The 26,772-nt window shown below is 52.5% G+C and overlaps 1 protein-coding gene across 3 annotated transcripts in view; it reads left to right on the forward strand.

The window, feature by feature from the left end:
• The window catches only part of DDX4 (DEAD-box helicase 4), a 1,871,246-nt gene that overhangs the window by 1,004,229 nt on the left and 840,245 nt on the right, over positions 1-26,772 (forward strand). For all 3 annotated transcript variants that reach the window (XM_069627287.1, XM_069627289.1, XM_069627288.1), the window contains exon 10: positions 6,922-6,963. In XM_069627287.1, coding sequence (XP_069483388.1) covers positions 6,922-6,963 — 42 coding nt within the window. The remainder of the gene's footprint in view (positions 1-6,921; positions 6,964-26,772) is intronic.

Raw genomic sequence — 26,772 nt, forward strand, 5'->3', positions numbered from 1 at the left:
AAATTGAGTACTACTTTGCAAACACTCACGTGAAATGCTAAGGGCCAGCTGACTGCTTTCCTACAAGCGGGTAGACCGCTACAACACACCTGCACCTAAAAGAAAGATAACAAAAAATCTATGGACAATGTCCTCTTCTGCTAAACTTTACAGAAATACAAGCGTGGGGACGAGGATTTCAGCCACACTACCTATTCTGAAACAGCCAACCTGCTTTGCACCATGCCCTCCTCCATGGGATGCTGGTGGATGGGAAATCGAGGTGAGAAGCAACCATGCAACGTATTAGTGATTGGGTGAGTTGAAGAGCCATAGGCAATGAAGAAGCAGAAAGGGAAGATAAATAAAGTACACGGCAGCCCCTTCCAGGCAACTGCTGGCACACTTTTGACAAAAACACCTGCTCATTCAGATAGGGGTGTTTGTTGTAAGGGGAAAGGTCACATGGACGAAATGAATGCAAGGCCAAGCAAATTGATTTAGGCTGATGCAAGCGGTGATGGGTGGCTAAGAAATAAGCAGCAGAGACATACTGAATGCATTGACATGCCATGAACGCAGACAATTGCTAGGAAGTGGGAGTCTCACTGCCAACATAATTACTACCATTTTTATTCACATTTCACATATTCCAGTACGTCCATCAGTTACTGGGCAATCCCCCCCCCCCCCCCCCCCCCCCCCCCGTAGAATAGCGTCTGGGCAAAATCCATTATGTCTCCAATGAACAGCTCCATGCCTGTTTTGGAAAGGTGCACCCCATCTCTGTGAAACATCACAGCACCTTTGATAATGCCATGGTGAATGGTCCGTATTGTCTCTTGTTGCCCTCTCAGTCTAGTGAACTCGCAATTCAGTTTCCACACCGAGCTGTTGATGGCCCTTGTATTCACTTGAGTTCTCCAATCCATCCTGGGAATCATCTGGGACCAGGCCACCTCAGTGTTTGGAAACCTCTGTGCGATCCATTCAAGATCCGTCATGAGCTGCTCCCGTACCCCCTTCTGTCCCACAAACACACAATCATTTCTTCCCAGGTGCACCACTATAAGGTCGGGGGAGGGGGGGGCCCTCTCCTTTTGCTTGTGCATCGATGATGGCTCCTCTGAGCTGGTGAAGGCACATCCCCCCGACCCCAAACCAATGCACTGCAAGGCCATCCCTTCCAGACCCAGATGTAGGTGGCCCTCGGATAAGTCGTGCAGCCCTTTGGATATAAGAGTGGCCAAAAATCCACACAACCCTCATTCTCACTAGGAAATGGAAACAGGAAAACCCCTATGATTATGGCTATACATGCAGTTTACCAAATAACACAACGATTGCGTCAACAAATGGCTCTTGTAACGATCCCGGACACATACTTCACCCACTCAGAACGCACATCTCATTTCAGATGACAGTAGGTCGATGCATAATTGCCTCAATAATTTCAGGGGAAAGAGGTGAAGAAGATAGTATGTCACCTTGTGCCAATAACACAGTTGTGCTGGCACAATTGCAATCAGTGAAGGTTTCTACTCCTGTGGGGCACCAACTGCACTGAACGGTGTGAAGGTTACTTGCACATGCTACACCACTATACTTTGGCAGGGTGACTAGTCTGCCAGAGGATATGAAGTTCACAGGAAGTGTGCTTTGTACGCTCTTTGAATATAGGTACCCTGACAGAATGTACCACAATCACCACAAATCGATGCACCTTCAGACACTGTCATTGTGAGTGTTTCGGCCACAGCTCCAGGACCGCTGGTGAACTTGGGGGTACTCAACTACCAAGGCAGAGAGGCGGGCATGGTCACACACATCAACCACTACCACCCTACATCGCTTCCTGGTCAGCACTACAGCTTCCCCTCCAGGAAGGGATGGGGACCATGCCAAGGCACCCTGCCCCCAATGCTGAATTGGGGGGACAAAATATCCACCAGGGGGACGGACGCCCAAGACCAATGAGATTCCCACACCCCCCAACGTCCTGCCCCTCTAGCTACCCTGCGTTACCGCTTTTCCCCCTGCAAAAGGATGGGGACCCTGGCGGGGCCCACTGGACCCACTGCTGGAATTGGACCACAGAAATCGTGAACATTGCAGTAAAATGATTGAGCTCTATACCAAGTGCGCATAGCATGGTAAGAAAAAATGACCATCTGCATAACTACTGGAAAAAAAATTGAAAATTTGCTGCTACTTATGTCGGACAAACTGTTCCTTCTGCATAGCAGCCACCTTCCTCAATGCAAGGCACATCCATCACTGGCCCCCGAACCTCCCCACTACCCTTTCCCACCCATATCACTGACCATGCAGCCACATTTTCTTCCACCCCAGTAACCCTCCACCCCCACATTACCAAGTAATATATGTTGCACTTCAATAAGTCAGCGAAAGCTTTTCAGTAGCGCAACTGCAAAGGAAACATAAAAGAATTACATTCAGTGCTTTGCCTACCAATAACACATCCAAACTATCTGGCAACTATCTGTACATTTTTCAGCTCCTTCCACCACATACATGACACTGCTCAGTCATTTATCACCATGGAAGCCTGGACTGCACAATGATAGGAAATTGGAATAGGACCAATGGGCATATGGCAACCCCCAGCACAAAAAAACAAAACATTCCACAGATGGCTAAGTGGCAAAGTTCCCTCCCAGGGAAAAAACACTGTTCAGCTGGACTGGGGGCAATTTGTGCGCTACCCCGGCAAGTGTGTTACTGGCCACCACAATACCTCCCCAGAGCACCCACTTCCCTTCACAACACCAACACTACAGGCCCAGTTCCCACCCATCCCGATTGCAGTATGCCCTACACCCACTATACAATGTTGCAATAACCACATTTTCATACTTGCAGAACAAGGGAAATGCTTGAACTGCTCAAGACCTGTAAAGGGAAAAACAAAACATAAATTATCTGTCAGCCCACCCACATACCAAACCACCCATACTCTTCCCCCCCTATTGCATTGGCCAGTATGTTTTGGCCACCCCGGCGCCAGATTAGCACACCAATGTGCCCCTCTGCGCCAAGGCGCAGGTATAGTAAACCAAGAACACAATTCAAAATGGCAGGCTGCCCTTTAGCGGGGGCGTAGGGGGCCCCCTACACCGCTGTGGATTTTTGTAACATGAAGGGGAGTGCCCCTATCCACCCCCACCCCAATTGGGGGGGGCGGCCCATCTCATGTAGCCCTCCCCAGGGGCAGATAATGGGGTGGGGGATGTCCTGCACTCCTGCCTGGGCTCAGGCGTCCGTTCCTAGGAGCAGATATCTTTTCCCAGGGAGGGCTGCATGACATGGAACCCACTCCATTGTGGGTGGGGGGGAGGAGGTCAACGCCCCATCCCATTAGAAAATTCCGCGACCCTTTGAGGTGCCCCACCGCCCCCCTGTCATGATGCCTACCCCCAGGCATCCGGACCAAGCCCATCAGCCCCGGGAGCAGGCATCTAGACATTTAGTAAAACCTCAGCAGCCCCGGCTAGGGGCTATCTGGGTTCAGTCCTGGCACCTTAGGCACCAGGCTCATAGTCATTACTTACCTCAGGCAGACCATCCTGCAAATGACTCCAATCCAACATGAAGCCTGAAAGGGACTGTTTTTCTACAGGTACTATTTTTCTACAGGGACTATTTTTTTACTCGGGTGTGGTTCTAGGGACTTCTTACCTGGGACTACTTTTGAGGCTATTTAAACGCCCGACCAGCAACACACGCTTCGCGTTATTCTGCATCCAGCAGCGCAACGCTCACCGTGTCTGCAACCTGCATCCAGTCTTCTGCCACGCCCGCCTCAAATCCGGAGCTCCTAAAACAAAGATGAAAGAAAGGGACAAGGTTAGAAAACAAACTTATTTCTATTCCACACCTGATTCTGGATCCATCTCGTCTCCGGACCTGTAAAGAACATAATTTCTGCACGCGCCGCACCTCCAGCTGCAGCGCCGTGCCATACTCACCAGTCTTCACAGCATCCTTCGGGTCGGCGCTGCCTCCATCATTTCTTCGCCGAACTTCGGCACCTAGGAGACAAAAGAAAACCACAAGGTGAGCCGAGGGAACCAACAAATATAATTCTTACCACCATAGACTTACCTGATTTACCACCGGAGGCATCCTTTTGTGACTCTCCATATTTTCACGTGCCACATCTGTAAAGAGAGACAAAACAACACGTTTTCCACGTGCAACATTTACCGGACAGCGCCGGGTAATACGGACTCTTACCTGAGCGCCACAAGAGCATCTTTTCCACGAGCCAGCTGCAAGACAAGAAAGGAATTGGGGGAACAAGAGTGAACATCGGACATATTGGACTCTATGAACTTAATACTTAGTGGTCCTCACCAGGAACCTCAGAGTCGATACTCTCCGGAACTCTCCCGAGCCTTCAAACCAGTGAAGTAACTGGAATCGATGCGCCCCTGCAAATCCACGCAGGATGGAGAGCTCATCTTTCAAGAATATAAGGTGAGGTTGCTGTGAGGGCATTTAGGAGGTGATTCGTTGGGGAGGACTGTGGGGGTGCCATCACTTGAATCCACAAGTGGCTAAATCCATCTCTCCACTTGTAGGAGAATTTTTCTACGGGTTAAGCAGACAAGATTAGGAGGGCAGATCCAGTCATTCATTGCTGCACTACGTATCACGTGGGTGGAGACCGCATCTGACCGACGCCTCCGTGGGAGCCAGGTGAGCGTAACACCCTCCCCTAAAAAGTGGTCCACCATTTTCACTTTTTTCCTTTGGTAACCCAACTCCCCTTGGTGGAGAGAGGCACATTGGTGTGCCAATCTGGCGCTGGGGTGCCCAAACCCTACTGCCCCATCTATTGGGGGGCCCGCCCCACCTTTTGTGGTGGCCCTATCCCCCCCACCCCAAATGGGTGGCAGGGGCACCTCATGCAGGCCTCCCTGGGCCTCCTACAAAGGGCTGCGTAAGGTACACCCCACCATTTGGGGTGGGGGGAGAGGGCCACCACACAAGGTGGGGCAGGACCCCCAATAGATGGGGCAGTAGGGTTTGGGCACCCTGGGGGCAGATTGCCACACTACTGTGGCCATCTGCACCAAGCGAAGTTGGGTAAACAAAAAAAATAACACAAATTCGTAGGCTACTTTTTAGAGGGGGCTGAGGGGCACCCTAAATTGGCAGCGAATGATGTACTGCAACGGAGGGGTGGCCCTCACCTCCCCACCCCAAATGGAGGACCCCACCTCATGCAACCCTCCCTGGGGGCAGATAGGGGGGGGCACCTCATGCATCCCTCCCTGGGGTCAGATGCCCCTTCCTAGGAGCAGATAGCCCCCAGGGAGGGTTGCATGAGGTGGGGTCCTCCATTTGGGGTGGGGCGGGGGTGAGGACCACCCCCCCGTTGCAGTACATCATCCACCCTTCCCCCTCTTGCCTTATAGGTAGAGACAATTTTTAGGGCAACCAATTGTCTTACACGCTGAGATGTAGGAGTGATGGAAAATGATTAGAATTGGCTGCTGCTTATTGTGGTGTTCAAGAGGAAATGCCCTAACCTCTTATGGAAATGGTGTAAGGTTAGTGTGAACACCAATCATACTGTTGAGCCCAATGTTCTTTTGAAGAATTGAATATTAGTGTCATTACATTTTTTCAGTGCTCCAAAATCATGGAGTATCGTGACTAAGCTAGTATGTGTTTCGACCATAAGGTCTTTTTCAAGCCTTATTGGTATCTTGTTATAGCGTCTGTTATGTTTGAGCAGTCTTAAATTAGCTTGTTTGAACGTTAATTGGCGGGCATTGTGTTTAGTGTTAAGTGTTATGCAGGATACAATTTTTAAAGTAGTATTTACGAGGTATTCGTTTTCCAATGATTGTAGCGAGTTTTTAGTATCTCTTGTGGAAAATCACGGTGTCCTGTGTGGTGCATCTGGCCGTGTTCAGCTACTCTCACTGAGGTCTTCTTGGTTTATAGTTTGTACACCTTGTCTGTTTTCATTCTCTCCGCAGCTGAGGGCTAGCTAATAGGTGTGCCCCATTACTTCACTTTTAGTTACCAGCACTCAGTTGCTAAGGGAAAAAAAAGAATAGATTTGATCTAGGAGTTGTATGAGCTGTATGCCAAGAGGTGTAGGGTGGTAGAGCTATGAGGAATCTTGGAGGAAGGTTCATCAGAAAGAACTTTACTTGGAGGTGAGTGATTTGTCCCTCCCTCTCTTTGTGGTACTTGTACTTGGTCTTCCGCCTAATCTTTTACCTGCTCCTTTTGTAAATCATGGTTGTGACACAGAAGGGGGCACAATACATTAACTTGAACAGTCCTCAGTGCTCTGTACTACTAGTAGTTTGTACATTATTGATGCTTTGTAGCATAACATAATCTTTATTTGCACATTAGTTAAGCCACACAGCTAACATTTGCAGCTGATACGAGCTGTTATAGCCACAGCAGTTCAAGTCTATGTCCCGGGCAAAGGTGAGGACTGTAAGGCTATTGACATTTGGGACAGAGCATGAATGCTAATTGCTAACAAGCAGGGAAACCGGTGGCCAGATGACCGCATTTTCAGCACGCTGACTGGCTTTATGGGTGGATGATGGGTAGGAAGATTGGTGCTCCATGTGCTTTTATGTATGGGCCGTTATGGTAGGTAGAATGGCAGGGGTGAGGGGAAAATGCTACCTGGGGCTGCGTAGCGAGAGGTGCCAAGGCACTGGGCGAATAGCGAACTATGGAGAGGTGACCAGAGCCTGTTGGCAGCCTAGGAATGCGGAAATGACTCTGAGTTAATGGCATCATTCTGAAACATTTCTTTGGGTTAAGTTGTTGCACCTCCCAGGAGTACAGTTATTAGACAATGATTGATTTCTGATTAATTTGCATATCTGCTTTCCCACACTTAATACATGCTAATTCATTGAATTATTTGTGCCCTAGGTTTTGAAGGTCGAGGACGTGGTGGCGGTTTTGGAGGACGAGGTTTGATATATGCATTCTATACTTGCATGATTTAATTTTGTAATTGAAAAATGTAAACCTATTGACAATGTTAAAACTAATACTTCGAAATGCTTCACTATACGTTTAAAAGGACAACTCGAATAAACAATTGTGGGCAATCCAGTTGGTCTGGTATTATGAAATAGGCAGTATGATTTGATCAGCTAGTAGCTAAAAGTACCTGTACTCTGCACGGGTTCTGTAGAAAGACCTGATAAGCAACCGAAACAGCGACCTACAGGATAATTGATTTTCAACAATTTAGTATTTTCGCTTGATGTGTTTTCGTTAATTTACATTTTTTTTCATACCGTGCACTATCTCAACCCGAGTAGTCCCTTGGCGCTTTGGTGGATCTGCAAAGCGAGAGGGTAAGGTGAGGGGTAAGTTAGTAGGACTGAGCAGGAGGAAAGGGCAAGAGAGCTGTGATGCGCTGTTGGCAGATTCAGTACGGTTCTCTGAGCTTAGTTGTGTTTTTCGGTTGGTAACCATCATGTGCTGTTGTGTGAGGCTATGTGTGGTTTGTTTTGTTGTTGTTGTGGTGTAGTGCGTGCAGTTTGTTGTGCTTTAGAGGTATGGTTATGTTTAGTGAGTTTGAGAGCTGTATGCAGAGGGTTCTGTTTTCTTATGGGTAGGGTTGGTTAGTGACATTGTTAGGGGATTTTTCCTAAAGTCCACTTTGGAGATAGACATCGGAAAACTATGCCACTGGTTTGTAGATCCCCAACTTTTTGGATCAGTCTGTACTACTCATGGAACCTTGGTAGAGTGGCAGAGCTGTCGGGTATATTAAAATATACATTTATTATATTTACACGAGTACATTAAACCAAAACACATTAGAATACTTGTAGATTCTTGTCAAAGTAGTGCTTTGCGCTCTGAAGTAAACTGCGCTGAGAATGGGCTTGTGTGTCTGGTTGACATAGTCCGGAACAGACGTGTCGGGGAGCGAGAGTTAGCGTGCTGCAGCATACTTGGACCTTCTATGCGATCTCCCCACCTGTTGCCTCGCCCTGGTGTGGTGCAGTGCGTTGCCAGGGCTCGCAAAATGTTCAAAATTCACCTAGACCTGCAGGTTGAGTAACTTATTTTTTCTCCAGGATTGGACCTTTTATGTATTCACATGGTGTGAATATTTCCCGTCGTCAGGCTGGCAACCTTAACATAGCGTTTTCCTATGGAAAACCTCGACACTGAGTGTCCTATCGACGTCTTTTTGGGTTCTTTAGGCTGCACCAATAGGACATTAGTATAAATAGCCCTACGGCTTCCCTTCAGATTTAAACCATCTCCAAACTATTGGGATCACCTTGTGTTCTTTTCTTGAGAAAATTGCTCTTTGTGTTCTACACGTGCTTTCGTTGGTGGTTTCTTTCCAGGCCCATTATTGCCTATATCCCAATCATTCCGCGGACAACTGTCAAGTTTAAGGCTTCCCCCAGAAGACACTGAAGGACTGCATTCGGTGGTTGATTTGCTGGCTGAATGAGGGGGACTTACCCATGTTTGGAGGTTGGTTCGGCTCACAGGGTTAAGTCCTCTACTACAGCGGAGAAGTTGTCGTCTTCACTCCTGAGGACGCGGTCGGCGAAACCCCCCTCTAAGAAGCAGCGCAGGGCCGGATTTGGATGTGGGGAAAGGCGGAGAGTCGTCTGACACCAGGTCGGTGCATCATAGTAGAGGGTTGGGCGGTCCCTCTCCGGACAAAGCTCCCAGGGTTGAAAAATCGAAGGACGTGAGTTCCAAGCCGAGAAGTCAGCAACGCTGTCTGACAAGTCCTCGGCAGCTGATAAGGAGAGGGCGAAGTCTTGAGCGTCGTCCTCGTCGACGAAGCGCTCGTCGAAGAACCGGCACTGTTCCTCTTCAGGCCTTGAGTCTTCTAAACATCTATCCTGCTCCACTTCCAAACGTTCCACTTCGCTGCCGAAGGCCAGGCCGGTGGCGGTCTTGGTTCTGTTGCAGAGGGGCTCGTCTACAGAAGTCCCTCTATCGACGGTGGTGGTGCTGCCCTCTCTTCTTTAGTCGACCGTGGTGACGACTTCTCTGTCGCCTGCACTGGATTCCTCGTCGACAACCATGGCGGCAGGTGCACCGTTGACTTCAGAGGTGCCGTGGCATTTGGGGTCCAGCCTTGGGCCATTGCTCCCGTTATAGATTCTGTAGCAAGACCCCACGACGTACAACTTGGACTCTTGTCCCAAAGAGGAAAGCAATCAGTTTTTCGATCTGTCAGCGTTGGATCTGCAGCCGGCAGGGCCGTCCACGTTGGCAGGCCGGAGTGCTGTCCCGCTGCAGTACCCATTGGTGAACCCGCACTCGTTACTGTCCATGCAGCTGCTGACCATGCTGCAGTGACTGTTGGGGCAGTTGAATGCACGGCTCCCAGTCCTGCTGAGCCCAGTGGGTCCCGCGGAGGAGGTGCGGCATGTGCCGTGACTGGATGAAGGTGCGGGTGCCCCTCACCCAGGCCTCCCACGTATGTCACATACGGTTCGACCGCCGGTGTGTTCTCCAGTTGGTTTCACGCCTCCCTGGACACAGCCAGAAGAAGGGGAGCTGGTGGACCCTGATAAGTGTTCCATGTGACACCGTTGACAGCGTCGCCCAGGTGGGAGAATACCTGGGATACCGATCCGGAGGTGGATCCCCCAAGCGGCCCGGCTCAGCCCACTCCACTGGATTATGTCAGCGCCTTTCATGCAATGATGGCCAAGACTTGTCAAGAGTTTGGCCTTACTTCAGAAGAGGAGCGAAAGGACTGTTTTTTGTTCAATCACATGGGGAAGAGGTGGAAGGCAGTCTTCTTTCCCCATTTTAGAACACATGTGACAAGAGGGGTTGTGCATAATGCGCCACCCTGTTTCGGAGCCTGCAGTCAAGGGCTGCTTGGTCAAGAAGTTTAAAGCGCCGGAGGTCCTCGCATGCCTCATGTCACAACCCACCCTGGAGTCGTGTCGGCACTGGCTAATCGTTAGGCGCGTAGTCGGCACAAGTGTGTGACGCCCACGGACAATGAAGCCCGGAAGCAGGATGCGTTCGGGAAGAAGGTTCTAAGGGAGGGGCGGGGGTGGTACGACGTTCAAGGCGGCCAACTCTTTAGCCATTATGGCTCGATATGACTGGGAGATGTGGCACTGGTTGGCCCCACTGTTGGATAATCTGCCTGAGCAACAAAGGAAGCAGGCAATGCTGCTGGTTCGAGAGTAGGAAGCCTCCAACCACAGCATTAACATTGCGGTGGACCTGGCAGAGTTGGGGTTGAAGCAGATCAACAGTGGTGTGGTTCTCTGTAGGCAGGCCTGGCTGCGCTCGTTTCCGGCCTGAGTTGCAACACAAAGTGGTAGACCTGCCATATGAAGAGGAGCAGCTGTTTGGTGCAAAAATTGATGAGGCGTTGAAGGGGATGAAGGAAGACTCTGATCCTGCAAGGTCACTGGGCACGCTGCAGAGTGGATGCTCTTTTTGCCCCTTTTGTGCATTTCGGGGTGCCTCAGAGTTCCAGATTTGCAGGATCCCGCGACAGGAGCTATGGTCGCCCCAGTTATTGCTCCTTAGGGTTCTGACGTTCTTTCCAGTCCGCACAGAGGACCAAAGACTTTCACGCGCTGCTGAAGAGTGGTCTGGGGGCCACGCTGATGAAGGCCAGCAATCTAAGCCTCAGCAATCACTACCAAATAGGTTGTCAAGTAGGGGGCAGGGCGGCGCACCATGTCGACGAGTCATTTAATTACGATGGACAGATGGGTGCTGGATGAAGTACGTTATGGCCATTTCGTTGCCCATAACTCCCTATTCCACCAGTGAAGGTGTCTCAGCCGCATCTATCAATCTTGCGGCCGGAGGTGCGTCTGATGTTGGAAAAAGGTGCAATCAAACTGGTCCCTTTGTCAGCACAAGGATGGGGGGGTGTACTCCCGGTATTTTGTAATTAAAAAAACCAAATGGAAAGTTGCGCCCTGTTGCGGAACTTCGGCCATTGAACAGGAATCTGCAGTGCCTGAATTTCAAGATGCTGACGTTGCAAGATGTCATATGTTCGGTCCAGCCAGAAGAATTCTTGGCGTCGTTGGACCTCGAGTATGCCTACTTTCACATCCGATGCTTCCCAAACATCACAAGTTCCTACGGTTTGTGGCCGGCGACGATCATTACCAGTTTCGGGTTCTCCCATTTGGCCGCAAGTGCCTGGCTCCGGTGGCGGCCTTCCTCTGCAGGGAAGGGCATCATGTTTACCCGTACCTGGACGATTGGTTGGTCAGGGGAGCGTCTCAAAGGATGTCAGAGTTTCACCAGACAGCAATGCTCCCGTTTCAGTGGCTGCGCTTTGCGGTCAACTTTGCAAAATCTTGCCTGACACCATCTAGTGACTTGGTTTTCCTAGGGGCCCAGTTTCACACGCAGCTCAATCTGGTGAAGCCGTCAGTCGACAGAATTTAGAAGCTGATCTCCAGGGCAGCATCGTGGGGGACAGGAATGTCGGTCACGGACCGAGGGTACATGTCTTCTCGGATCCATGGTGTCCTGCATCCCTCTCATACCAAATTGTCATTTGTTTGAGTCAGTGCAGAAATTTCTCGCCTCCAGGTGGTCACAGATCCTCGGTTCCTGGTCCGGCAAGGTGGTCGCCTCCCGGGCTTGGGCGGAGGCTCTACAGTAATGGACTCGCTGCAACAACATTGTGAGGGGGGGCATGCCCTGGTGGAGCCGGATTTTCGATATACAATCGTGACAGACGTGTCCCAGGTGGATTGGGGTGCGCACCTCCACCAGTTTCAGGTTCACGTTGTGTGGACTTTCAAGGAGGCATCCTTACACATTAACTTTCTGAAATTGAAGGCATTGCACTGGGCTCTGAAGTCTTTTCTGCCGCTCTTTCAGGGTACATTGGTCCGCATTCTGACGGACAACACCACCACAATGTTTTACCTGCACAAGCAGGGTGGCACGCACTTACGGCGCCTGTACCGGGAGGCTCAGGCGGTATGGCATTGGGCCATTGCTCATGGGATTCACATCACCGCTTACCATTTGCCGGGAGTGCAGAATGTTCAGGCGGATGCTCTCAGCAGGGACACAGGTCAGCTGCACAAATGTAAACTTGGACGCCCAGGTGGCGAGAATTTTCAGGGAATGGGGGTCTCCCCCTTTGGACTTGTTTGCCAGCCCAGAAAACAAGCAGCTCCTGCTTTCTGCCAGCAGGATGGCTCATCCAGACTCAAGGGTGGACGCGTTCTCATTCCCGTGGACAGGCCTGTTCGCATATGAATTTCCTCAGTTTCCTCTGAACCGGAGTACGATCCAGATGGTCCGCAAGGTCCAGGGCATGGTGATCCGGGTGGCCACATTTTGGCCCTGGAAAACTTGGTTTTCAGATGTACTTCACCTTGCGGTGGATGACCCGCTTCATTTGGGGTTGGAGCCGGATCTGGTATCACAGGACAACGGAAAGGTGTGGCATCACGGCCCAGGTTCTGCCTTGCGGCGTGGCTCCTTACCACTCTGAATTTGGACATCTAGAAATCCCGCAGGATTGCCGTCGGATCTTGGCTGTGGTAAGGGCGCCATTTACCAACGTGTCGTACAGTCGAAAGTGGAACAGGTTCTGTGCCTGGTGCCCAGAGCAACCAGACTTGCAGCCTTTAGTGGTGTCACCAGCTTTTGCTGGATCTTCTACTGCTGGCGATGGGTGGGCTGTCTTCTTCGATCAAGGTCCATCTGGCGGCCGTTTCCAGGTTCACGAGACGCCTCAACTCTTTGCCTCTGTTCAGTGACAGGTTGGTCAAACACTTCCTCAGGGGCCTTTTCAGGACATTTCCCCCGCAGAAGTTTGCTCCTTTATGGAGTCTCAATGTGGTTCTCTCAGCTCTCATGAAGCTGCCGTTTGAACCGATGTCGACAGCGACAATGAACTTCCTCAATTGTAAAGTCGCTTTTCTAGGGGCTATTACATCGGCCAGGAGGGTCTCTGAACCTCAAGCTCTTGTCATCCACCTGCTGAATCGGAGGTTCATGAGGGACAAGGGTCTCTTGTCTACTAATCTGCACTTACCCCTCGTGCTGTCAGTTTCACAAGAAGTCTACAATTGCCTTGCCCACTTTTTTCGCTCAAGCTACCACTCCTGCGGAGAAAGTGCTGCATTCCTTGGATGTTAAGAGGGCGTTCAAGTTTTATCTTGACCAGACTCAGGTCTTCAGGAAGTCAAGGCAGCCGTTTGTGGCGTTTGGCCCCTCCAACAGTGGGCAGTCTATTTCTGAGCAACGACTTTCCCGTTGCGCCTCGTCTACGATTTCCTTTTGCCACGGGAAGGCTGGAAAGCCTTCTACAAGATCCACAGATCCGCTGTGGGCGGACATACCGCTCAGTGACATTGGCTAATCAGCGTCTTGGGCCATGCCGCATACCTTCACCAGACACTCATGTTGTTGCCCAGACACTCATGGGCAACAACATGTGGAAGAGGTGCAGGTGGGACATGCGGTTCTCCAACGCCTGTTCCAATAAGGTAAGGCACGCAGCTTCCGGGGTTTGGTTTGTTCTAATGGTATGTTTCTCATGCCTATTGTGGGATTGTTTCATTATGTTGCCTACTGTGACCTGTGGGTATGGGGTTTTGGTTGCCTGTCATGCACCACCAAGTTGTAATACTGCTATGTAATCTATTCACAGCATGTGAATACATGAATGATCCAATGCTTGCGAAGGGAGTTGTTTCTTACCTGTAACTCCATTTCTCCAGCATGGGTTCTGGCATGGATTCACATGCTCATGAATATTCCCCGTCGTCAGGCTGGGAATCCTCGGTAAAGAAAAAACCAGTATCAGTTTCGTTTCTGATCTGTCTTTCGTAGTAATAACCAATCACTGGTCTCTGCGTCATACTGACCACAGCCAATGACTGCCCTCTACCTAAGCATCGCCTCTGGCAGCCATCTTCAGATTTTTACCGCACGTTCATGTGTTGGGATCCTCGTGCTATTGCTCTCGAGCGTTAGTGCTATTTTTTTCACGTTTTTTCTCAAAAACTTTGTTTTTTCAGGTCAAAAGAGCGTCAAGCTCCACCGACTCTCCATCCGATCAACGGGGACCCGTGTCGGGTTCGTCTGCGCCCCTCAAGGGTGAAGATTTCGTCGAGCTACGCTTTTGGAGGACTCCAGAAGTTTCTCAGGCCCGGTCATGGCCCAGGAGAAGGGAAGCTCGACGCCCGGAAAGCTGTTCAGGGTCTGCCCTGGATGCCAGCTGCAGAACGTCTTCAAGGAGGACGAACAATCTTTTTGTCTTTACTGCTTACATGAGGACAAGACGCACGTGGAGAAGGACTGTGCGTTTTGCGGCAACATGTCGGAGCGGACCATGAAGGACCGCCATCAACGTCTCGCCAACTGGCTGGAAGGGAAGAGCCCGTCCGGCGAGATGAAGAGGAAGAAATCCGAGCGGTCTTCTAAGACCTTTGAGGACGCCCCGGCGACGGGGGTCCAACATAAGGCCAAGCACCGCGAGTCCGCTGGCACCGGGAGCGCCGAACGGTCGGGCTCTACGGGCACCAGGCTGGGCGCACCCTCCCCGGCACCATCAACCACGAGCCAACGCTCTGGGTCGGGTAAGAGGAAGGCCGAGCACCCGGCGAGGCTCCTGGAGAGGCCCCGGTCGAGCTCGAAGGCGGAGGGGGAGCGAGGCAGTGTCCCCCCCCCTCAAGGATAAGGCGGTGAGCGCACCTAAGGTGGTGAAGGCCTTAATCCATCCGGCCAAGCCCTCTATCGAAACTGTCGCGGCGGCCCTGGCTCAGCCTGTGGAGGCTACACCAGTGGTGGCGACCTCGGGGCTCAGAGTCTCCCTGCCACCTCGGAGGGAGTCCTCTTTTGTGCCCATCGATAGGACCCCCGTGAAATCCCCCGTGGGGAAGAAAAAGGGGGGGCAGGGCGTCGTCGTAGATTCGGCCTCAACCTCGGAGGAGGAGCTGGTCGAGGTCTTAAGCCACGGCCTCGGCGTGGAAGAAGACCGGCCCGTCGGGATGGATCCCGACGCAGGTGACGACGACATCGTCGAGGGTACCGACGGGGCCCCTGATCGCCCGTCGGATTCCCCTCTGCCAGCGCCGCGACGCAACTCGGCGGCCATTTTGTTGGCTATACAGTCCTTATGCTCAGAGATAACGACGAGACTACTGTTGCCGACGGAACCTCTCCCGTCGGGAGACCCAGAACCGGGACCTTCTGGTGTTCCCCCTACCAAGAAAAGAAGGATCCACCCTCCGCCTCCTTTTCAGCCGTCGCGCCCCTTCCAGCCCTCCTCCCCGTCCACCCGACGGGATGATACAGGGACTGACACGGCAGCGACGGGTACGGACGACGAGGTATACGACGAGGATGTACCGTCGTCGCCTCCCACCAGGGCTTCTCCGCCCGACGAGATTGGATCGTTCCACTCCAGGATCACCAGGGCATCCGAGCTTTTCCAACTCTGCCTTGAGGAGAAGAAGGAAGGGTTCCTTTATCAGCGGCGCGAGGCCAAGAGGATGACGGTCCTCGCAGTGCCTCTATTGGACGACATTTGGGATGAGGGCCTCACCCTCCTCAAGAACCCTTCCACGACGCCAGCTAGAAGAGACCGGTACGAGAAAAAGTACCGGGTCCCGGACACGGCCCCCCTGTGCCTCCGGGCGCAGCCTACCCCGGACTCCGTCGTCTCCGCGGCGGCCAGGAAAAAAGCGGGGGGGGATGCGGCCTCCACATAGACTTCCCCACCAGACGGCGAGGGAAAGAAATTGGACGCTATGGGACGCAGTGTCATCTCGTCTGCAGCGACGACGATTAAAGCGGCCAACGCCTTGGCTATCGTGGCCCGCTACGACAGGGAGCTCTGGTACAAACTGGCTCCCCTGCTGGACTTCTTGCCAGACGACAAGAGGGCAGAGGCCCTGGAGATCCTGCAGGAAGGCGAGGTGGCTTCGGACCACGCCATTACCACTGCGACGGACATCGCCGACACTGGGTTCCGCCAGTTGGGCAACGGCGTTTGCCTTAGGCGGCGTGGATGGCTCAAGGCTACGGACTTCCGTCAAGACGTTCAGACCAGAGTCCTGGACATGCCCTTCGATGGGAACAACCTGTTTGGGAAAACAGTGGACGATTCCCTTCAGGCCATTAAAGCGGACACCGAGACGGCCCGGGCCCTTGGAGTTCTGCAACAACGACGGGCGCCCTTTCGGAGCAGCGGAGGCAAGGGCGCCTCCAAAGGTTCCGGCGGCGGTTTCTCCACCTACAGTCAAGCGGCCCGCTCGTCGTCTCAGGAGGCCTACAGAGGACGAGGCAAGTCTGGCGGACCCCGCCGTCGTCGCCAAGGAGGTCAAGGCGGCAAAGCCTCGTCGAAGCAGGATTGAACCGGCCGTGGGGTCGGGCCCCCACCGAAGCACCCCGGTGGGAGGCCGGCTGGCGAGCTTCGTCAGCGTGTGGGAGTCCATCTCCACCGACCGTTGGGTGCTGGACGCCTTGTCCCGGGGCCACGCGCTCGAGTTTCAAAGAAGGTGTCCGCGCATCCCCCCCGTGGCCAGGAAAGAACTTCACGTCCCTCAACTTCTTCTGGAGGTAAAGGCTATGCTCAGGAAGGGCGCCATCGAACTCGTCCCAAAGAGGCTTCGGGGCTCCGGAGTTTACTCGAGATACTTCCTCGTGAGGAAGAAGACGGGGGGGATGGCGCCTCATCCTGGACCTGCGACGTCTGAACAAGTTCATCAAGGCGCAAAAGTTCCGGATGGTCACCCTCCAGCACGTCCTGGGTCAGCTGGAGGAAGGAGACTTCCTGTCGTCGTTGGATTTGGAGGATGCCTACTTCCATATTCCCATCCTAAAGGGGCACCGAAAATTCCTCAGGTTTGTGGTCCAAGGGCGTCATTACCAGTTCAAAGCCCTCCCCTTCGGACTACGGTCGGCACCCAGGGTGTTCACCAAGTGCCTCGCACCGGTGGCGGCGCAGCTGCGCCACGAAGGGATCCACGTCTACCCCTACCTGGACGACTGGCTCATCCGAGCCAAGACGAGGGAGCTTGCCGTGGTTCACACGGCAAGGACCGTCCAACTTCTCACGGACTTGGGATTCTCCGTGAAATACGCCAAATCCCACCTGGTACCCGCGCAAGACGCTCTGTTTCTGGGAGCGAGGCTCAACACAGTGTCCCTTCTGGCCTCCCCGTCGGAGGAGAGGACCAGGACCATCCTGGGCAAGGTGCAGCGGATGTTGGTGGCCGACGCGGCCAAGGTGAGGTCCATCAAGTCCCTCCTCGGAATGATGTCTTCCTGCATCTACCTCATTCCCATGTGCAGGCTCCGGATGCGCCCGTTGCAGGAGTTCCTGGACGCTCACTGGATCCAAACGACGAGCAGCTTCGAGGAAAGGATCACACTCGACGAGAGTTTCCGACAAGCGATCCGGTGGTGGGGCACCCGCGCACATCTGATGGCGGGCAAGGACTTCCAGACCCCAGCCCACCAGGAAACAGTGACCACGGATGCCTCCCTGGAAGGGTGGGGAGCGCACACCGAAAATCTGCACTCAAGAGGCCTTTGGCTCCCGACGGAGAAATCCCTACATATCAACGTCCTGGAGCTCCGTGCAGTGTTTTGGGCCCTCAGGTCCTTCCTTCCGTCCCTCAAGGGCAAGGTGGTGAGGATCTTCACCGACAACACCACCACCATGTTTTACATCAGGAAACAGGGCGGAACCAGGTCCCCAGCACTGTCCAAGGAGGCGCAGGACCTGTGGCATTGGGCCGTCGCCCAAAGGATATTTCTGGTGCCGTTTCATCTGGCAGGGATAAAAAACACCATTGCCGACTCACTCAGCAGGGAGCTGCGCTCGTGCCACGAGTGGGAGCTACGGCAGGATCTAGTGGATCGCCTCTTCCGACGGTGGGGCACACCCCAGATCGACCTGTTCGCGACGGCGACGAACTCCAAGTGCCTGAGGTTCGCCAGCAGGTTTCCCCAGGCGAGGAACATGGGCGATGCTTTCTCGTTCCCCTGGGAGGGCCTGTTCCTCTACGCGTTCCCTCCTTTGCCACTGCTAATCCGGCTCGTCAACCAGCTCAAGAGGTCACGGTGCAGGATGCTCCTCGTTGCACCTGCTTGGCCGAGGCAGATATGGTTCCCGGACCTTCTGGACTTGTCAGCGTCCCCGCCAATCAAGCTGCCGGTGGACGCGGATCTACTCTCCAGGGAAGGAGGCGCCATCCTCCACCACGACCCGAAATCGCTGAACTTGCAGGCCTGGCTCCTGCAGCGCTAGAGTTCGGAGGATACGACATACCGGCCGACTGCAGAGAGGTTCTTGCAAAGGCCAGGGCGTCCTCGACTCTTAAATGCTACGGACACAAATGGAAGAGGTTCTCTGTCTGGTGCCACGCACAGAAGATTAACCCTCTACGGATTACGGCTCCCCAAGTACTGCCGTACCTGCTGACGCTGGCCAAAGCTAGACTGGCTCACGCGTCCATCAAGATTCATCTCGCTGCGATCTCCCGATACACCAGAACCACGGGGCGGACGTCCTTGTGGTCTCATCGTCTGGTGAAAGAGTTCATGAAGGGACTGTTCAGATCGTTCCCGCCGGTGAAGGCTCCGGCCCCGGCGTGGGAGCTCAACGTGGTGCTGACCAAGCTCATGGGACCTCCGTTCGAGCCTCTGCACTCTGCTTCGTTGAAATTTCTGTCGTGGAAAACAGTGTTTCTTGTGGCCATCACCTCCGCACGACGAGTGGGGGAGATCCAGGCCCTTTCCTGCAAGGCCCCGTACTTGACTTTTCACGACACGAGGGTAGTGCTCAGGACGCACCCCTCCTTCATGCCCAAGGTACCGTCGGACTTCCATCTCAACGAACCCTTGGTGTTGCCTGTGTTCTTCCCGTCGCCGGCTGAGAGGACTTTGCACTCGCTGGATGTGGCTAGAGCGCTGAAGTTCTACGTAGACCGCACGAAGTGTTTTCGGAAGACGTCACAACTCTTTGTGAACTTTGGACCTGTCAATCAGGGGAAGGCTCTCTCGAAGGCTTCCATTTCCAGATGGCTCTCCGGCTGTATCATGCACTGTCACCGGTTGGCAAACCGACCGCTGCCTGGCCGTCCGAGAGCCCATTCCACCAGAGCGATCGCAGCTACCACGGCGTTCCTATCTGGTGTGCCCCTGCTGGACATATGCAGGGCTGCTACGTGGAGGTCGGCGCACACCTTCACGAAATTCTACTGCGTCGACCGGGATTCCAGGGAGGAGTCCAGGGTCGGCCAAGCAGTGCTGCGCAACCTGTTCGCCTGAGGTGAGCCTGGTGAGGAGGTAAGATGCTTAATGTTGAGTTCGATGTAATGCTTAATGTTGAGCCTTTGCCACCTCCCGTGGTTGTGCATGTGTGTACTGCTATGTATTCTTTATTCATGAGCATGTGAATCCATGCCAGACCCCATGCTGGAGAAGGAACAAGTTACCTGTAACTGTTGTTCTCCAGCATGGGTCTGGCATGGATTCACATGCGAACCCTCCCGCCTACCCCTCTGCGGCTCTTCACTTGGTCATACTGCCACTTCACGTGCTTCCAAATCTGAAGATGGCTGCCAGAGGCGGTGCTTAGGTAGAGGGCAGTCATTGGCTGTGGTCTGTATGACGCAGAGACCAGTGATTGGTTATTACTACGAAAGACAGATCAGAAACGAAACTGATACTGGTTTTTTTCTTTACCGAGGATTCCCAGCCTGACGACGGTGAATATTCATGAGCATGTGAATCCATGCCAGACCCATGCTGGAGAACAACAGTTACAGGTAAGTAACTTGTTCCTTACTGTTCATAAGGATAGACTGGTTCTACAAACACACCCTAGGTTCTCACCTACGTTATGATTTGATAAGGCATTTGTAACGTGCCTATACACAAGTGTTTCAAGGCGCGACGAGGCAGGGAGGTGGGGAACAAGGGGAAGACAGACACTGATCCTACTAGGCCAGGTGCCATTCAGATCGCGCAAGTGCATGGGTGGAGGGAAAGGGAAAAGTGCAAGGGGAAAGGGAGGGGGGGGGAAAGTGCAGTACAGGGTAAGTAGAACAACAAATACTAGGGCAAGCTGGTGGCAAGTGCAAGTTAAGTGCAGACAGGTGTTGGGAAGGGGGGCTGTAGGGATACAGAGACAGTCCTGCAGTGCATGGGTTGCCAGGGAGGCAGTGCAAGTGGAGAGCGGCTGGGCCAAGGACCGAGATCGGTGAGTGGCCCAGTTGCTGATTCAGTGCAGTTTCAGAATTTAGCAGGGGAGAGGGGGAGAGAAAGCAGAAGCAAAGAGGAAGGTTTTGCGGTGCTTCCGGAACCGGAGATGATTCTCCTGTTTCAGGGAGGCAGGAAGGCTGTTCCAGAGGGAGGCCCCTGCCGCGGAGAGAGATCTACCCCCAACTCGTTGCTTGGAGAAGCGGCTGACCCTGAGGGAGTTGGAGACGGATGAGCGAAGAGCTCGAGAAGGAAGATATTTAGGAAGAGAGTTGAAGGTATTTAGGCCCCAGGCCCCAGAAGGCCTTGTGGACAATGCAGAGGGTTTTGAACTTAATCCTCGCAGCCACTGGGATCCAGTGTAGAGATTTCAGTCCTGTAGAGATACGGTCCCTGGGCTTGAGGCCAAGAACATGTCTCGCAGTCCTGTTCTGGATAAGTTGCAGAGGGCGGAGAGTAGAGGCAGGCAGAATAAGATAGAGGCTGTTACAGTAGTCCAGCTTTGAAAGAAGGTGGGCTCGGGAGTCAGTGAGCTTCTGGAGGAAAGAGAGGAAAGGAAGAATACCTGAGGAGGTGCAGCTGGTAGTGTGACTTCTTAGAGACATCAGATATGTGAGGAGAGGAGGAGTGTGTGGAGTCGAAGTTCATTTCTAAATTCCATGTTAACCAGTCCATTGAGCTTCCGGCCTTCTTCCAAGAACCCAAAAGCTCTGCTGAGGTGAAACTACACACACTATATGTGCGAAGAGCGATCCTCTACTATGTAGACAAGACCAGGCTGCTAAGGAAAACGGACCAACTGTTTGTCTCCGTAGCTACAGGCAGAGAGGGAGATCGCGTCTCTAAATGTGCCATCTCCAAGTGGATAGTCAATTGTATCCAGCTATGTTACTCCCTTTCTCAAAAAACGCTGCCTTTTACGCCAAGAGCCACTCTACAAGAGGCATTGGGGCACTCTGGCTTTCATTTCAAATGTACCCCTAGACACCATTTGCAAAGCAGCTACATGGAGCTGTAGTCACACTTTTACTCAGCACTACTGCATTGACACTCATTCCAAGACACATACTCAAGTGGGACAAGCGGTTCTAAGACATTTATTTTCTCATGAACCTTCTCACATCCCACCTCCTTCTTCTAACACTGCTTGCTAATCTATGCACAGCATGTGATCCAAGTTGATTCCACAAGCCTCAGAAGGGATACATTACTCACTGTAATCGTATTTCTGATGCTTGTATCTGCTTAGATTCACATGCTTGGATTCACATGCCCTTCCTCCCCTCGGAGAGAAGGCGCATGGATACTTGTCTTATCTATCTGCTTGGATAATCTGTACTCTTGCTACTCCTCATGCTACTTCATGTCAGAAAAAATACAATCCGAGGGTCATATCTACCAGGGAAAGGTCCGCTGAGTCCCGGTCCTCTGGGCAATCTCGCTCGAGATCGCCACACGACAGGGCCCAACCGTCGAAAGACTGCAAGGGTGTCGCTTGCAAAACTCCCTCCGATGGTCGATCGTCCGCGGACACGCATCCGAAATTCGACGCTCGCCGTCCGATAAGAGGCCAGGCCCCAAAAAGTCAGTTAAACACTCTTCTGGGCCCCAGGGCTGGGGGGCAGAAACATCACAAGAAGACCTTAAAAACTCCTCATAGTGACAAAATCCCTCTTAGGGAAAAGACCCCTCAGAAGGAAAAGCCTAGAGAATCCAGGCCCATAGATAAACCTAGAGAATCTAGGCCTACGGTGGTACCTCCCACAGATGAGGAATTGGGACTTTACCCTGAACCTGTGGTTTTCCCAAGTTCCAAAGAATGATCTTTTCAAGACCTAGACAGAGTGATGAGGAGAATGACATTTCGAGGGCATTGTGTCCTCTTACGTATTACACATCTATGACAGTAATGACCACAGCTGTGCTGCCTCGGAATTCTTTTTCGGCGTAGGCGTGCTGTGTCTGTCATCGATATGCTGTCCTTCGAGGGTCGACGTCACCGGATGTTATATCTAGGACGCACGGCGCCCACAGACTTAGTTCCGTTTTTTCCGCGAACGTGTTCGCTTCAGAATCTCGGCGCGCTCTGTTCTTATACTATGAATTGAGAATATGTCTTGGTGTTCTTCTACCCCGAAGTCGAGCTTCAAAAAGTGTTAGGACTGTGGTTCCAAAATGTCCATCACGGACCCGCACAACATCTGCCTCTGGTGCCTCGGGGAAGCCATGCGACCGATGACTGCGAGGACTGCCAGTCCTTGACATCGAAGGCCTTGCAGGAGCGGAAGAAGAAATTATCGTTAGGTAGGGTATCTAAAACCTGTAAGTCGAAATCTGCTGGGCTTTCGACAGACGACTCGAGGGGCGACTCTCTGCGTCGGCGCAAGTCCAGGTGGCGGCTATCGGTCTCGGAGTGGGTCCTGCCATTTCTTTACCTCTTCTAGGCATTCTCGGAACCGCCGTCACCGGTCGCCTTCCTCGTCGGAGGGCTCCGCTAGACGGCGGGTGACTTGTCCCACCAATTCTTCATCGCCGGCCGAATGGGACGCATTCCGCCAGCAGGTGATGGTGATTTTTGAATCGCATGGCATCGTTCTGTCCGCGCCTTCGAGAGAAGCTGGCAAGGAACGAGCTGGAGCCACCGCTCTCGCGCCTTCGGGCTCAGGCCGTTGGCCCTATCACTGGGAGCCGTCGAGGTCCTGATCGGACAAGGTTGATCGCCATAGCCATGCCAGGTCCAGGTCCCGGTCCTCGACGCCCTCGAGACCGTCGGACCCTGTGAGGCCTTCTAAGAAGGCATCGGCACCATATCCGTCGAGGGACTCTCGAGGCTCCGGCCTCGAAGCAGTTGTCGAAGCGATCGGTGCCTCTGTCGACGCCAATTCCATCAGCACCCTCGATGCCTTTTGAGGAGAATTTTCCCGGCGGTGCCCCGGAGGGCTGTGGAAACTTCGAGGAAAGCTCTGAGTAAGTCAGTGAGGCCTGTTTTTGAGCCCTTCTCTGGTCATCACCCCCCCCGGATGAGGTTCCTGATGACCTGTTGTCTGGTCACATTCCAATGGAAGACCAAAGTCAGTCCTTGCATGACGCCAGTGGTCTTGACACCTCTCCGGAGGTTGAGTTTGGCAGGCCTGAGCCTGGTACACATGGGAATCCTCGTATAGGCGTCTCATGTCGAGGGTGACTGAGCACTTGGGGTGGTCTGCTCCACCTGTTGATTTTCTGCAGGATGACCTGACGGATATCCTGGACCAAGGTCCACCCACTGACCCAGTGTTGTCATTTCATTTGGCTTCGCAAAGAAGTTTGGCAGCGGCTTGGACTGCTCCACAGTCTCCCGGCTGTGAATAGGTCGCTCCCAAAAAAATATTGTCTAGACAGTGGTGACCCCTGCTAATTGTCAACGTACCCCACTCTAGAGAGTTTGGTGTTACAGGCTTCTACAGTGCCAGCAAAGCAGGCTGTGTACCCTACCATCCTTCCTGATGGGGACGACAAGCGCTTTGATGGTTGGGTGAAGAAGGTATTTTCTTCTGCGGGTATGGCTTTAAAGGCAGCCAATTCCGTTTGTGCCTTGGCAAGATTCACTTACACACTGTGGAATTGTATATCTTTGGCGGCTGAACATATTCCCGAAGGGGAGGAACAGGATGGTTTTCTAGCCCTCGTCCAAGATGGCAAGGATGCCATGTGTGTATCCATTCAGTCGGCTCTGGACATGGCAGACTGTGTCAGCCGGTCCATGGCGGCGAGCACCGTGATGCGCAGGTTCGCGTGGTTGCGGAAGTTGGGGTTTGCTCCTGATGTGCAATCCCAGCTCCTCAACATGCCCTTTGATGGTGTCCATCTTTTTGGCAGCAAGGCTGACGAGAGCCTTGAGAGGTTGCAGACCTCCAAAGCTGCAGCAAAGTCTTTGAGCGCTGCAGTACGCCAACCTGTGCCTTTTCGTCCTAGGGGACAGCAATGGAGGGGCGGTTTCTTTCGGTACTACTCTTCCTTTGGTAGATCGGGAGGAGCTGCCAGTCAAAGGGGCCACCGTAGGAGTACCAGAGGTGGAAAGCAAGGTACTCTAGGTGCCAAAGCTTCTCGGGCAGTTGCCTCTTTGCCCTCAGGCACAGCCGCGTCGGTTTCGGGGAAGACTGGCGCAGCATCTTGTAGAATGGCGTGCCATTACTGCAGATCTGCGGGTTCTGGAGATCATAGCCCACAGCTACTGTCTTCCCTTCTGGCAGAGGCCTCACGACAATCCACTGGGGAAGCTCTCTTTGAAGCGTCCGGATCCTCTCCTTGCGTAGGAAATACTGTCCCTGCTGCAGGAAGGCGCCATAGAACGGATGCCTGTAGCTGAGAGAAACAAGGGATGGTATTCCCCATATTTTTTTATCCCAGAAAAAGACGGGGGATTGAGACCCATCATGGACTTGCGTGGTTTGAACAAGCTCCTCAGGAAGGACAAGTTCAAGATGGTTACTTTCTCAAGTCCTCCAGGCACTTTAAATTCAGGATTGGTTGGTGTCGCTCGACCTCAAGGATGCTTACTTTCTCCAGTATGGGGTCTAGCATGGATTCACATGCTCATGGATTCACATGCTCATGTATAGTCCCCGTCGTCAGGCTGGGAATCCTCGGTAAAGAAAAAATCAGTTTCAGTTTTGTTTCTGAACTTTCTTTCTACTAGTAACTAATCACTGGTCTCTGGGTCCTACTGCCCCCAGCCAATGACTGCCTTCTACCTAAGCCCCTCATCTGGCAGCCAGCTTCAGATTTTTACTGCACGTTCAAGTGTTGGGAGTCCTCGAGATATAGCTCTCAAACTTTTACTGCGTTTTTCGATTTTTCAAAGAGTTTAATATGATTCTTTTGGTTAATCGATCCTCAAACTCCAGTTTCTATTTCCGATCAACGGGTGTTTGGGAGAATTCTCATTCAATGGCTAATTTCCCTTACCTAGTGAGTCCCTCAGTAGCTTTGCTGGATTTTTGGAGCTAATTTTTTCCACTTGGTAAGAGTTTGAGCTTTTCCCCCACTCCTACCCATGTTTTGCCATGTGTATTTCATTTGTTTTTGTGATTGTGGGCCCTGGAGTACACCACTTCAGTAGCCCCCTTTTGTGTGTTACACAGCACCTTCAGTGCAGTGACACAGGGTTGTCTTTTAGACTTCCCACCGACTCAATTTCTGGGGCCGTCCATTGTCCCCCAGAAAAGGGTAAAGTTGCCATTAACTTTACTTAGTCATTTAACCACAGATCCAGTACACCCCATCTTACATGGAGTACTGGAAAGGGTTAATCCTTAGCCCTTTTTATCTGTACTTCCTAGAGCATTGTTTCGCTCTTTTAACATTTAGACTTGGCTGGAGGCAGTGGTATCTACCCTAACTTTTCTACCGCGATTATACTATATAAACGTGGTATTGTTTTAGGCTAGTATATTAGCCTCGAACTTAAATCCGCTTGACCAAATACTTTTTCTTTTGGCTCCGGTCGGGTTTATTTGCCATTTCTTTTTGTTAAAGTCCTTCTTGTGTTTTACTTTGAGCGGCATACCAGGTTTGCCTTCTTTGCCCACTGTCTTTTGGCGGGCTTCTGCCAAGAAGCCCTCCTCTAGGCGCCTGGGTGTCTAGGTGGGCTGAATGTGAGGGAGGGGTGTAGTCACCCCCTGCACAGGGTATCCTAGGAAACCCAAGTCGCACTTTGCCATGATTGGCTGAGGTGGTTGTCCGGGCCGGCCAACCCCCCTGCTGCATGATTGACAGCCAGGCTGTGTGAAGTGGGGATTTTCACATAAAAGGCAGGACTCTTGGGCTAGAAGTCAGTCGCCACTGGAACTACAAGGAACCGAAGAGAAGAAGTTGGCTGCTGCAACTATCCCGTCCCGGTGAAGTCCTGCTGCAGTCCTAAGCTATCTACCCTTCGACGACCAGAAAAGATCCAGTCTGGAGTCTTCTTCCCTTGAGCCTGGTGGGGATAACCAGCTCATCTTCTACAGCCAGAGGATCCTCTTCGTGGTCGAAATTACTGCACACTGCTGAAGTGGTCCGGATAGCCATCTGAAGAACCTCTCCTGTACCATAGTACTGTAACCCTATTGTGTAAACTCTGAATACTGCTCAGCTCCCTCTTAAAATAAGTCTGACTGCGAAGCCACAGATACCAACTAAATCTTTGTGGTACATACTGATACCAAAGGGGATTTATTGCTCATATCTGTAGTCTTAATCTTCTGTAGTGCTCCCTAAGGGAACTGCACAGGATTCTGCCTAACGAGCACCATGATCCGGGGTCTCTCAGCCTGACGACTTGGCTCCTGACTACTCTGAGTCTGGCCTGCTGAGGCTTTCCTGTGCTTGTCGCTGAATGTCTGAGGCGGCAAGGGTACCATCCACAAAAGTCTCCTATGCATGTAAATGGAAACGGTTTTGTGTGTGGTGTAAGGGCCAGCCGGGGGTGGACCCTTTGAACATTTCCCCAGAACCAGTTCTTTCCTACCTGTTGCAGTTTGCGGTAATGGGCCTGGCGTTGTCCTCCATAAAAGCATACTTGGTGGCGAT

Source organism: Ambystoma mexicanum, chromosome 6p (assembly GCF_040938575.1).
Source record: "Ambystoma mexicanum isolate Mex_15411 chromosome 6p, UKY_AmexF1_1, whole genome shotgun sequence".
In the NCBI taxonomy this organism is placed as follows: domain Eukaryota; kingdom Metazoa; phylum Chordata; class Amphibia; order Caudata; family Ambystomatidae; genus Ambystoma; species Ambystoma mexicanum.